Source organism: Ceratotherium simum, chromosome 6 (assembly GCF_057802395.1).
Source record: "Ceratotherium simum simum isolate JZ-2026a chromosome 6, ASM5780239v1, whole genome shotgun sequence".
Lineage (NCBI taxonomy): Eukaryota > Metazoa > Chordata > Mammalia > Perissodactyla > Rhinocerotidae > Ceratotherium > Ceratotherium simum.
Window position 1 is genome coordinate 76,691,224 of NC_141905.1, and position 14,401 is coordinate 76,705,624.

Genomic DNA, 14,401 nt, shown 5'->3' on the forward strand with positions numbered 1-14,401 from the left:
ATTCTCACACAGAGGACGTGCTGACAGTCTGAGAAAAACTGTAAGCTTAAAATTACCAAGTCCTGTAGAAAACAGCTACATTCACTCCTGAGTCTTCCCCACCAATGACCCTCACCTCTGCAGTGAGCCTAAGAAATAAGGTGAAGGTCAGGGTGTCAATGCCACTCCCTGTGAGGTGAGCATGTGTGGATCAGTCACTACGCTAGTGAGCAACAGAAGCTAGCCGCCCAGCTAGGAAACTCAGCAACCTGGAGAGAATGTAGACCCATGTTATCTACAATTTTTAAGTCTAAGTCATTTATTACATGTAGATTACTTCTTTGCATTTAGTCACTGATTTTCCAATAGTCCAAAAAGTCAAGTTGTCCAAAACATGGTTTACATATATTTCCCATCAGACCGTGCTTATTCATCTTTGCATCCACAAGAGTTAGCTTACTGTCTGACACACAGTAGGTGTTCAGTCAACGTTTCTCAGACATCATGAAGGGAGGAACTCAAAGAAACACAAGGCTTCATTGTTTCACTATTCCTTATGACATTCATAATTACTTCCTTTAGTATCATCCACAATACAAATGAAAACACTTTTTATTCCAGGCATTCATAATTGTCTACTATCCATCAAACAGTAAATCATTTATGGCTGAGGCACATTCGGCCTAAAGATAAAGTGATATATTAACTTCTTGATCAGCTGCCAGAACTTACAGATGAATATGAAACAGACATCAATAATTACAGCTTGTACTGGAGCTGCTGGTTTCTAAACCTTTAAGTTCAATGAACAAGTAATAACCGGACAGACACACCCTTCAGAAATTAGAGGTGGGAAACAATTACCTCATTCCACACTTGTCACACAGCAGGCCCCTGCAGCAATTCAGCAAGAGGCAGCCCATGGGCCCCGGAGGAGGTGTGGGCTGGGGCTTCTCGAATGATGCCAGTAAATAGGCACAGGAGGAAAGCTGGCATAGCAGCACCCAGGAGCTGCAGGAGCCGAAGCTTCTCTTGGGCACTACCCTCCTTTCCCCTTTCATTCCCTCTTATCCTGTGCTTCCTTAAGAAACCTCGTCCAGATATAAAAGGCAGGTACCTAAATTCAATTTTTTTTAAAATACCATCTCACTTGGAAAATTTTTATGCTTTTTCTACTTGAATCTAAAAAGGGGTTACTAATACTAATAAAAAGATAATTATCCCTCAGCAAATTCTTGCTTTTACAGGCACATCTAAAAACACAGTGTACTGCATGGCATTTAAGACAGTCCTACCAAAAGCCTGTGGTTGTGTTCCAGGGATCAAGATCACAAAAGCCAGTGTGGCAGGAAGCTATCCGACAGCACCACTGTATTTGAAAAAATTCTAAAAAAACAAACACATATCTCCAGAATACTCACAAGTGAGTAGAAGGAGATCTTGCTGAAGAAGCAATACACTTTATCTTAAGACTAGAGAGGGCCGGCTCTGTGGCTTAGCGGTTAAGTGCGCGCGCTCTGATGCTGGCGGCCCGGGTTCGGATCCCGGGCGCGCCCCGAGGCACCACTTCTCCGTCCAACGCGAGGCCGAGTCCCACGTACAGCAACTAGAAGGATGTGAACCTATGACATACAACTATCTACTGCGGCTTTGGGGGGAAAAAAAATGAATAAATAAAATCTAAAAAAAAAAAAAAAAGACTAGAGAATAATGGTTTGGCGGCTCCTTTCTAGGTTTCTTCACGGCAATCTTGATCTGCTACGTGCTGCCATGTTCTTGACTGGAGTCCAGAATCCCTTCCCCACTAAGTCTTTGGGTTGATTACAGCTACAACCCTGAGAATGTGTGTATGTGTTTTTCTCTTAAAGTGAGCAGTGTGGAGGGAGGAAAATATAATAAAGAATAAAGAATGCAGTTCTGCTCATTTTATCAATCTACAGAACATCCCAACCTCAGAAATGGAAAATGGGTCTTACTGTCTCAGTATGCTACAGAATTCAAGAATGGATGTACATTCATAAAATAATCTTTTGATAGTTCACTGAAATTTACTCTAACATATATTCCACTTTCTAGCAAAAGGTATCTCACTAATTTAAATCTGAAAAGCTAGAAAGATGCTCTACTGCATAATAAAAATTAATTCCTTGAAATGCATTGCCATGGGCTTATAATGCCTTAGACTTTTCAAAGTACTCTTAGATCTGTTACCATGTTAAAAGTCACTGATGCCACAAATACCAATCTACATTTGGTTTTGGAAAAAGATTTTCGTGTATTTTGTCCAAATATTACTATTTGTTCATAAAAGTCAGGGCTAAGACTTTAGTAGAGTGTAAATTTTAAGCCAATGAATAAATAGGTGGCTTGAAAAAATATTAAATTGACACGCAAAGCATTTGTTGCTCTGCCAGATACTATAAAATAAAAGCAACTTCTGCCAACATGGAAAAACTTGAATTGTTTCCATTGGCTCTGAATTTGACTACTAGGTTTCACTAAGTTAATTTTCCAAAATGAGGTCTGACATAACATTACCTTGTTGCCCTAAACCTTATCTCTTAAAAAAACACACACAATTGGCATCTTATTTAAATATCAACCCCATACAATATTTTTTATAGTGTAGCAGCACACACATTTCTAAAAAAAGCGGTATCTTTACATAACAAATGAAAATTTGGACATTTTGAAAATTAACTTTCATATTTTAAAGAACTCAATTCAAACTTGTCTTATCAGAGCAAAGAATAAGCTAGTTATTAAAATATTTAAAAGATAACATTTTAGATAAAAGGTATCAGGGAAATCAGCAGATTTTAACGTTGAGGTTCTAAGCTACTACTCAAAGTTCAGACAACATTTCAGTCCTGTCCTTGGTCTGCCCCTCCCTTAGCTGTTGTCTCTCTAAAAAACTGTGTGTTTAAAATATGGAGTTTGAGATTTATGATCAGTTGCAGAAACCTGTTTAACAGGTTGATGATTTACAGTTTTGGCCAAGGTATTTAACTGTCATCAGAACTAATTATAACAAACCTGAGATTATATATTCAAACTCTTCTTTTGGTGAAAAATATAGAATGTTCTGCTGAAAATCAGAAACATCCTGAGGGCTCCCAAACAAGAATGTACTACCAACTTCACTTCTCAGAACCAGTGCTATAAAGCTCAAAATTACTGTTCTTTAGTAAGTTGTTTTAGCCTGGAGTACTTAAACAGTAAATTATAGTTACATTAATGCCATACCAATGCCTTGAAACATATTAATCTCAGTTAACAATAACTGACATTTACATTACTAATTTAATCCAGGCATTCTGGTGGTAGTAAAGGCACATGTTAAAGCTTAGGAACTGAAGTTATTACTGATGGAAAAAGAATCCTTATTCTGCTGTGACCAGACGGAGAGGACAAATGACTACACTTTTCGGGCAACATGGGTACTCTAAGAATAATGTTCCCACTTTATTGCTTTAATGAGTAAAATGTCTAATTCAAATTAAAGCTGATAGGGCCGGCTCCGTGGCTTAGCGGTTAAGTGTGTGCGCTCTGATGCTGGCGGCCCGGGTTCGGATCCCGGGAGCGCCCCGAGGCACCACTTCTCCGTCCAACGTGAGGCCGAGTCCCACGTACAGCAACTAGGAGGATGTGAACCTATGACATACAACTATCTACTGGGGCTTTGGGGGGAAAAAACTGAATAAATAAAATCTTTAAAGCTGATAAAATAAAACGAGTCCCAAACAACATGCCAGCAGGGCTAACCCAAGACAACTGGTCTCTGCCTCTCCCCCAAATCCTTCCCCCTTCTTCTGCTGTACCATAATGTTTCGGAGCTTTTTACAACCCAGGCGCCCAAAGAGTGGAGACTTATGAGACATGGCTCCCCTTATCAAATGAGTCCCCTGCTGCATGTGCCTCTACCATAATGCCTTCCACTCAGTTAAAATGCTCCCACCTACATGAGAAGCCTGAGTGGGCAATCACTGGCACTAGCACAGGCTGAAGAAGGGCTCCAAGGGCTGGACTTCGGGTCTGAGGCTCCCAAATCGGACTCTAAAGGCCACTCCGGCAAGGCCTCAGCATGAGCAGAGTGGTGAATCGTGCCTGCAGGGGTCACTAAGTGCTCTAAGGAAGTGGACATGGGCAAAGAACAACGAGGCAGAGGCTGCAGGGAAGGCCTGTCTTGGGGCCCTATGGGTGAGAATACCCATACTACTTGCCTGTTCAAACCACCGAACTGTGGAGTGGATAGTTCCCTCACTATCCACTGGATTTTTGGATGGATTTTTTAGGGGAAAAGTTCCTATACTGTAAGCCTGTATTCACCTAGTAGGAGTCTGAAATGCGATGATGTAGGTAAGCACTATATGATTTTATCTACAAAACCCAATAGGGGATATTAAATCATAAAGTATAAGATTTTCCAATATTTGATCTGGAAACCTTTTCATGATGAATTCTATAAGTAGACACACAATCTCCTAAAATCTTGCTTTCTCTTTATGTGCTTTTCTCACCTAAGTGGAAGCAAGATATGATTTTTGATCTCTTAAATAGCAACTAGTTACTCACTTATTCCAGAACATAGAAAAAACATTAAATGTGCCACCATAAATTAGTAAATTTTGTTACTATTGTAAGTCTAAAAATAATAAAATAATAATAACTATAATGACTAATTTTCTATGTTCCTGAATTACTATTATCAACCCATAAAAAGTTTATCTCAGACAGCTAGAAAGCCTCTGATGCAAAGGCTGAGAAAGGGAGTGAACTGATGAAAACCATGATAAGCAGTTCGTGACCTCTACTGAGCATCAAGTAGGGAGGTGCCAAAATACCAAAGGCTGCCAAAAACATCAAAACATCTAGCTGTGGTCTTACCAGCTTATATGATTTCTCAAAGCCCCTTCTAGTAACGTCTATGAAACACACATCTAATGAAAACTACTTCCCATGGCACCAATCCTTTCTTTATCCTCATTAATTCATTCCATCTTTTAAGAAGTAACAGGGAAGAGGAGTAAAAACAATCAAACCACATTCTTAAAAGGTTCAAAATTATATTGTCTGGAGTTATAACCACCTAATCAACTACACTATGTTCTCCTCTAAGAACCATCTCATACTTTAAAGAATGACATGGCTGAGAGAGATATTTAGAAAGATAGTTCTAGGCAGAGTTGAATTTAAATCATCCTCCAAATACTACATTCTGTCCTTTTATTATTGTAATATTTTATGTGAAGGTACACAAAAATAAATCAATTGTTTTTATTATACGACTGTCAAATATTAACTCTACTGCCTCCAATAAAGAATCAATAATTACTTTTATAACATTAAGATAATTAAAGTCATTTGTAAAGACAATATCAATTGAGATGTTCTTGCACTTATGACTAATCCATTATAAACAAATGCCAATCTTAAAAACACAATTCCAGGATAAGTACAGTTACACTGAGCACAGATAAGAAAATACAAGGAGCTCATTGGCTATGCTACACCAAATGGATAAAAGTAAAATTGATTTTGTACTGGAGGTCTATATAAATAAATAAATAAGATTCTATCCTTTCTTCCTGCATGTCTGCTTAGATTTCTTGTATCAATAACAGAATGCTCTATTTCATTTACTTCAATAGGATGAGCTTTTCAGAAAGAGACTGAAAAGATTTGATAATCAACTCCCAAATTTTATGCTTATTTTTTCTACTTCTATCAATTTCCTGACATAGTTAACATAAGCAGGAAAATCTTTTCAGTAAATTGAACAATTGAAAAGTCAAGAGAAAACTCAAAGACTCAAATGTCTTGAAGAACTCTGGCAAGTTACATATATCCCATGTTGCTTTTGGTTTCCCATCTCTTCTTTGCTTCAAACCTGAAATGAAGAATATAAAAATCTCAATTTATTTCTAAATATTTGACTAAATATGTTTACTAAGTGCTAAAGTAAAATAAACTTAAAAATTTTTCAAGCATACTCCATTGATCATGAAATAAACATCAAACAGATGAAGAAATGCTCCATATTCATAATCTGATAAACATTCAGCAAAGATATAAAAAATAAAATGAATAACAATTACATACAAACTGGATTCACAAAACGTATCACAGGATTTCCATGAAAAGTTAGTAGAATTACTACTAAAAATCTTAAACTCACCCCCATGCAAGTTTCTTCTTTTTTCGAGCAACCTGTGAATTTTCAGCATCCTTTTTGGCTTTTACGAAGTTGTGGCAGGCAACTGCTTTCGCAATTTTTACACCAAGCTAAGAATTACAAAGGAGAAAAAGAAAAAAAAAGTGAAAATAAACATTCCAACTAATACAAGAACTACAATAATACAAATCCTTGAGAACTTGTGGTTAAGAAAGCCATGTCTACAAATTAGAAATTCTTACGCTCAGGCCCCTGGAACAACCAAAGCATAAAGAATGCATAGATGTGGCCCATATTTCCCTTCCCTCCCACAGACCCTTTCCCTAGTTGTACCAGCCTGCTGGATGGAAATCCTTCCCAAACTGAGGCCCCTCGAGGGTCCACAGGGTTGTGATGAAGATCTTCAGGCTATTTCAGCATTTCAGTAGGCCAAACAGGAATTTACCCCTGATAAGGCTGCACAGACTGACAGAGACATCAGGTTTCTTTGCTCTGGGCTAGAATTACAGCAACTCAGTATGGTCACACCAGCTATCTCATGCTGATCAGAGGCTCTGATTGGCAGTCATAGATGTGATTAATAAAACATGGAAAAGCTAATTACTTCATAAACACACTTTGAATGATGGGCAACAGCTTTAATTCACCGATAGAAAAGAGAATATAAGGGGTGCTAAGAGGCGAAAAGGCTAGGCGCCAGGACCACGGTACCTAAGTGTTCCCTCTGCTGGTCCCTCAGTTCATGCTCCTCCTTACACCCATCTGCCCCAGTCCCATAAGATCCAATCAAAACAAAGCTTCCTCCTCCCCACCCCATGAAGTCTTCTCTAACTCAACCTAAAACAGTCGTTGTTCTGTATTTCTCCAGCCCTGCAGCTTCTATGCCATAGCCTACAGTTACCATACTCTGCTCTACCCTGCTCTCTGGCTGCACAGCTGTTTCTCCGGCTGCACAGCGAGTGTCTCCAGGACAGGTATGGTGATCCCGTTTTCGTGGGCTGATTTTAAAAATGCCCACCTACATGGATGGCTCAACAGTATCTCTTAAGAACCCAAGTTAAAAACAAAGGCTAAAAATCTCTTTCAGGTGTTTCTTATCTTTTCTATCCCTGTGCTCAACCTAATACCTATTAGTGGACAGCAGACGTGTGGAAGAGAAGAAAGGACCTGGAAGCCACGCTCAAGTCAACATATTAAAGCCCAAGTTTTAGGGATCTGATTGCCAACAGGGAGACAGGGTAGGCGGTTACAAGCACAAGTGTAAGGAAAGAAGCCAAGTTAGGAAGGCGAAGTTTGGGATGCTTGACATTCCTTTCAGCTTATCCTGAAGAACAGTCTCCTTTAGGATCAAACAAACGAGTAGTAATCCAGCACTGAATGGGATTTATAAAAGAGCACAAAAAGAGCTGATTTTTCAGTCCAGGAAAGAAGATATATAGAGAATGGAAGCAAATGGAAGCAACCTGACAATCAAACCAAGGTGCTGAGTTCGTCAACACCAACAGGAAAGCCACTGAAGAAAGGAAGCTCACTTGTAACTGGAAAGCCACCTTGAGAAAGCAGAGCAATCTCAGAGTCTTCTCAAAACTCAAACCAACATTAGCAGCACTACTGTCATCACAATCTTTTTTCAAAAGGACAACATTCATTCAACAAATATTATGAGGGCACACACGCATTATTTTGCCAGGCACTGGAGATACAGCAGTGAACAAAACAGGCTTATTTTTGCATTGAGGGGCTGGGGAGAAAGGGGTGCTGTTACATGCGACTGCTTCCATACTGGCCTTACTCTCTCAGTTCTCTTTTCATTTCCAGTTCTTGATCAGAGAAAAGGCTAAGAATCAAAGCGCGTTAGCATCACCTTTTAAGGAGAAAATGAAACTCTGGAAGGATGCTGTGCCATAATTTATCATTAAGATGGATTTCCTACCCAGTGAAAAACTATCCATTTGTCATAAATGTAAAAAATCAAGTTAGCACCTGTCAGGTTAGGCTGGTCAAAACTGCAGTATCAAAAAAATCCCCAAATCTCACTGGCTGAACTTTAATTTCTTGTTTCACTTAAAGTCAGCTGTGGCCTGGCAGGGCTCTCCTCCATTTTGTGGCACCAGCAACTCAAACATGTGGTTTTCAAGTTTGCTGTGGCAAAGGAAGAGTCAGCTGGAGGGTCTCACACCGGCTCTTAAATGCTTTGGTCCAGAAGTGACAGACATCATTCCTGCTCACAGCCCTCTGGTCAGAATTACTCACACAGTTCCATCTAAATGCAAGGTGGCTGGGAACATGGGGTACAGCGGGATACTAGGGGAGCAATAAACAGACCTAATAAACTGTCTACTGTCATAAAACGCAGCTTGCTACCTGTGTTTAAGACGTACGCTAGGTCTCCCCATATTCATGTAGAATATTCAGTCTCTTCTCTCTCTCCCACCTCCAAAAATCAAAACGAGAACTCTGTACTTTTTCTATTTAACTATATTCCTATGCATTATATATGAAATGCAAATTTGATATAAAGTTTTGCTAAGTCCACCCCTGCAACAGAAGTCCCACTCAGCTAGTGTATTTCAATTGAGCCTATACTTTGAGTATGAAACAAAAATGACTTGTACCATATTTAGTTAATGGTAATTACATGTACCATTAATCATGTGACAAAATTATTTTCTAAAACTGTTGTAAACTAAGATGTAGCTTAAATTCTTAGCTTATTGAAATTTCCCAATATGGGTTTTCTAGATTTGGGATAGACAAACCAAATAGTATCCCAGTGTGTCTGGACACACAGTCATTTGATCTAAATGAGACTCTTCATCTCAACATGGTCATATACTCCAAGAATGTAAAGCTTTTAGTTTTCTAGCAACGTTAAGGCCAAATCCAGCACAATCCGCATCACAGTAAAGATTTAGAGCATACAGTCCATAAGACATAGTATAAATTTGTTAAAAATAATTCATTATCATATGAAACACGTATTTACATAAGAGGACTCCATCATTTTGTGACTACGTAAATATAATAAACGACTGGGTACACAGGCAATACTTTCACAGACCTGTTTGTGTAAAAGGTATATTTCCTAACTGTATTTTGCCTTAGGTTAGGTTAAATGGAATGTTCTTCAGCTGACAAACATTAAACAAGCCTGGTCTATGTATATTAAAGAATCTTTTAGCTTGTAATGATGATGAAGAGTCATATCAATTTTGTGTCCTTCACACGCTTAAAATGAATGTGTTTCACTTATTCCTGAAAAGAAAGAAAAAAGAACGGAAGTATTTGGAAATATGGAAGGATAATAAGATCTTCTATGGAAGAGACAGTTGAGAAGAAACACATTTTCCCCGGCAAAATGACTAACCCGAGTTCCAGAAGATAAAAGAATATCATGCAATGTTTCAGTATTACAAACAAATAATATAAGCCGACAAGAATCCCCTTCTTGCTTCTGTAAAAAGAAGAATGCATCTTCATGCCCAATGTAAACATCACAAAAGCTTAGTCAATGGTTTTCATATTAAAAACCTGTTTCGGGTCATCAGATAACTACAGTAACACAATGTGGGAAGAAATTTTTTTAAATGAATAAAAATATATACAGAATTTCTTGTATGTGTAGTCAAAGTATCAGCATTTTCCATATAGAACATCCAATATTTTGCTGCATTTTAATTAAGGTGTCTAAACATTATCACAAAGAACTGCAAATTGGTCAGAGCAAGCAGTAAGGAAAATTAAGCTCTAAAGGCTTTTTATCACCATATTTCAGGAACCAATGGTGTAAAATGTTCTAATTTGGGATATATTAAAAGCCATAAAAGGTCTTTCAAAAAGATTAATGGTACTTTGCTTGGATTTAAGATAAGGGCTTTAGCTGGTTGGAAAAGCTGGGCCCTGGCTGGACCCTTGAGGCATTCAGCTTTACAGCCACTTGGAAGATTTGTAAAAGCGTCTGCATAACCTCAAGCAAATGCGCTGCGACATTTTTTTAATTCCTTTCAATTTTACAGGTTTAACATGTGTAAATCATATTGGGTTGTAAAATAGATATAACGGCACATCTTGTAACATAGTAGACAAACTTTCAAAATAAAGTTAGTTTTTCTTGCTAAACCTTGCTATTCTAAAGTTTGCTGATAATCATTTGAAGCATCTGATTCAAACAGCTTAATCTCCCATAACTGTAAACTTCTTATCCATTTCATAAAATTTTTTACTCATCTCAAAATTACTAGCTTGTAGCAGATTTCTGAAGTTTTCCTCCCTTTTGAACACTTTCAAGGCACTTATTTAAAAATACCAATTATCATACTTTAACTTTTTATGGAATAATAGGTCTCTATGAAAAATATTTATGCTATTCTCTTTTGTTCTTTAATTAAATGAAAACAGATGTTTTCTGAAGTAAAGCGGAACCACTACTGGAGTACTTAAAGTGTTAAGGTCTTTAATTTTTATATCAGTTTGGTCGACAATTCCTGATTGTCTTTACTCAAGCTCAACATTAATGTCAAGCAAGTTACCTAGGAGACGAAAGAGATCAAAGAGACAAAAACCCCTCCAATGTCTGATTAATCAAGCCTGCAAACAGCTTATTTCTTTTAGCCTGCATGCAAGTATGAAAATGAGATTCTGGGAGCCGAACATTGTGCAGATTTGTTCATTCTTATCAGAACAAAGCCAGCGGCAGCTTATTTCATGGATCATTGGCACTGTCATCAGTGCTACACAGAACGGGTGACAGCTCCTCATTTTGAGGCTTGAACAAAATTAGCAAAAAGTCGGCACAAATTAGCCTCTCATCTTTTTGGTAATATGACATTATTCATTTACTTTTTATCCAATTTTTAATTTTTTCCTTGTCAGCTATCCCTTTCTAGTGTCTCTTGCATGGCATCAGAAAATGCCTTCTTAAAAACAAGCAAAGAAATAGCCAAAGTTGAAATAACATGCAAAGTTCAAAAAGCAAATAAGAAAAAGCACTTCCAATGACTGATAATGCTTTATTTTCTCATAACTTTCAAAACTTTGCGCTAATATCAATCAACAGCTCAGAACACCATGCAGTTAAGAGGTTTTATAAAATTGGTAGTATATTTCAATAAAGAATATGATGTGGCTAATGTGTTTCACTCAAACCACAATTTAATATGCTATGTGCTATAGTAAATTCGGGATGTCTACATTTAGATTGGTACCTTTCTCTCCACGGTCATACCTGAGATGCCGAAGCTCTGATGACAGCAAATAAGCTATGCAATATCCAGTCATTTAAACTCTGACTCCAAATCAAGTCATTTTCCGTTATAGGGACTAGCTTAATTTCATTGTCATCTTAAAATGTGCAAGCACAAGTGTACTACATATATCTATGTGTGTGTACAATTGCACAAACGTCTATTACTTATTTTTATACCTACAATTTCATATCAATTACACATGTTTTTTATTTCAAAGCATAACCCAAGAAATCTTGTTTTTAAAACACATCTGAAAGATATATTTATATACACACATCACATATATCATGTATATACATATATGATTCACTTTGCAATTTATTAAAAAAAAATGTATTTGGTCCATGAGGTATGAGAAGATATACTTTGATTCATATACTCAACTTTGATTTCATAGTGAAAGAGTTTATATGACACCTGTTTTAATGATGACTAATAACGCTTCAAATTATATGTAGATTACAGTATTCCAAAGGAGGGAGAAAAGATGTTATACTGTTGCAATTACTCCTGGATATAGACATTTATATTCAAGAAACTTATTCCATTCATAAGGGAAGAAAAGCATTAAAAAATTAACCATAAGCTGTTAGATGCTTTACACAGTCCCCATAAGAAAGACAGTTTTTTTAAAGAACTGTAGTACTGTTTTCAGCAATTTCTTTATCTCTGTTCTTCTAAGTAAGAAAGCTTATTAACAAGCTTTGAACTTAAAATCACATTTACAATAATGTGCCATCAACAGTTTTATAAGCTAATTAGAAAAAGATTAATTAATGACTGGCTGCTAATAAAATGGCAATCATGAAGAAAGAAACCAAGGGTGCTAAGCTTCAACTACCACCAATTAAGAGCTAATTACAAACAAATTATATATGTGTTTTGCTGTGGGCTTTAATTTACTAAAATGGTTTTAATTAAAAGAGAAAACATGCTGATTAATTGAACTGCAGAAAAAATCTACAGTATAAACTGTGCTTTGTCTGTCTCTTTAATTAGACTTGTAACATCTGAAATCTTTTTTTAAGGTTTGTTAAAAGCACAGATAAACATAATTAAAAGAGAGCATAAGGAACACCATTCTAGGTGATCACCCAGTCATATCCCAAAGGTTAAAAGAAAACATCCACAATGCAATGAGATCTAAGTAAGCACACCTAAAAACCCATACGCAGGACCATTTTTATTTTTCTCGTGTTAAAATGCTCCAATTTCAAGGCTACACACAATTTCTTATGGGAATGAACAAATCTTTAAACTCAATGTAAAGGAATTCAACTAGGTCTTCCCTTACCTGGACAGGCATAGCTTATTTTCCATACATTGTGCTAACTGTTCACCTATATGAAATAACTGAATCGCTTCTAAGAACTGAAGAGAACAAGGCTTCAAAGAATTAAAATCACCGTTTGAAAACCCCCGGACTATGTGCAGACTACGAAATGATACACAGAGGAACATTTAAATTAAAAAACCACTGAGAAATGACCAAAGTTAATCAAAGTGAGTCAGTTCTAGAAGATCCTTCACAGACACACACGCCCCTCCCACGGCAGAGCACCCCAGCTTCCCCAGGTGGCTGATGAAACTGCTGACCAGCAAAGCCCACTCCGTGAGCACTCTTCTCTCCCGCGCCCTATATTCTTGCCCTTGGCTAATAAGTGAAATATACCACAAAGAAAATGGTCCAAAATGCTACTGTCCAACTGGAAAGGAAAAAAATAAAGAAAAAGTAAGGGACTGAAGGCAGAGCAGTAAAATTCCAAAGAGGGACATAATATATATTTTGCCAGAGAGTTTGCAGGCATTAGATGACTTTGTGTGAAAAAATGTATTCTTCATATATACCCCTGGTACTAGCAACAAAAATAATCTCCTTTTTATAAAAATAAAATGTTGAAATGCAGATATTTAATTTAAAAATTTTAATATACAAATGAGTAATATTTAATGCATTTTTATTTTAATCACCCAATCTTCAGTGGCTAGAAAGCACAATAATTAAGAAAACAGAAAGCACCTGCCTTCCTTTATAGGATGGTCACGGGTTCCAATGATAAATTCTTGTAATACTTAATTGGAATATATGTTCAGTTTCGTATCTCAAGAAATCGTTTTACCTTGGAAACATGTTTGTTAAGATATTTCTACCCAAAGAAAGCAGTTACAAAAATGGGAAGAAAATAATTTTGCTCTCTGGATTATAGATTACAGGGTTTAGAACTACAAGATTTGCTTTACTATAGTATGTCTTTCAATTCAGGTTTTGTGTGTGTGATGCAAACACGTTTCCTAAAATATTAGAGCTTTGAAAATAGCACTGATGAGAAGTTACTTTAAACTTACAAGTTTGGCAGTATCTCTATTTCAAAAATTTAAACAAATGTTTCAATTTTGAACTCTAGATATGATAATGATCCAGGTACTTTGATAGGTAACTCTGTCAAAATTGTATTATTTGAGGGGGGCGTAATTCAAGCTCTTATTCCATCAAGACAACATGGCATGCACATCGACATGAAACTAGTAACCGAAATGAAAAGGGTGAATTGTAGCCAGAATCCTCTCAGGGAAACCGAAGCCAAACAATCAACTGCAGGGGGAATTCCACACGCTGGAGCGAGGCTGCAGCTCCCAACGCGTTTCTGAGAAAGAGCCACTTCTCAGACGTTAACATAAAATGCACACTATCTCCTCAAATGTATATATACACCTCTCTTCAACGAAAACGCCTTCACATTTTCTAGTAAATGGATCTAAAAATAGAGCTCAAGCTACCAATTAATAATCTGCCTAAATTTAGAGAGCATTTAATTTATTTAGCTAGGAAAGAATACAACTCAATCAATTCAAACATTAGTTTTTAAAACAAGCCATTCCTACCTTTGTTTTTTATATATTAACAAACTGTTAATACTTCAACATTATTAACTTGTTTTGAATCCAAAATTCTAAGTAGTCTATTTAATAAATTTAATAAAATTAAAATTAAATTCTCAGT

At 36.8% G+C, this 14,401-nt stretch overlaps 1 protein-coding gene across 2 annotated transcripts in view; it reads right to left on the bottom strand.

Annotated features, from left to right (window-relative positions):
- Positions 1–568: 568 nt before the first annotated feature.
- Positions 569–14,401, bottom strand: part of FAM204A (family with sequence similarity 204 member A) — a 37,545-nt gene continuing 23,712 nt past the window's right edge. For both annotated transcript variants that reach the window (XM_087432687.1, XM_014785777.2), the window contains exons 7-8: positions 6,158–6,264; positions 569–5,869 (exon numbers count right to left, since the gene is read on the bottom strand). In XM_087432687.1, the coding sequence (XP_087288813.1) occupies positions 5,818–5,869; positions 6,158–6,264 (159 nt within the window). In that variant the 3' untranslated portion in view covers positions 569–5,817. The remainder of the gene's footprint in view (positions 5,870–6,157; positions 6,265–14,401) is intronic.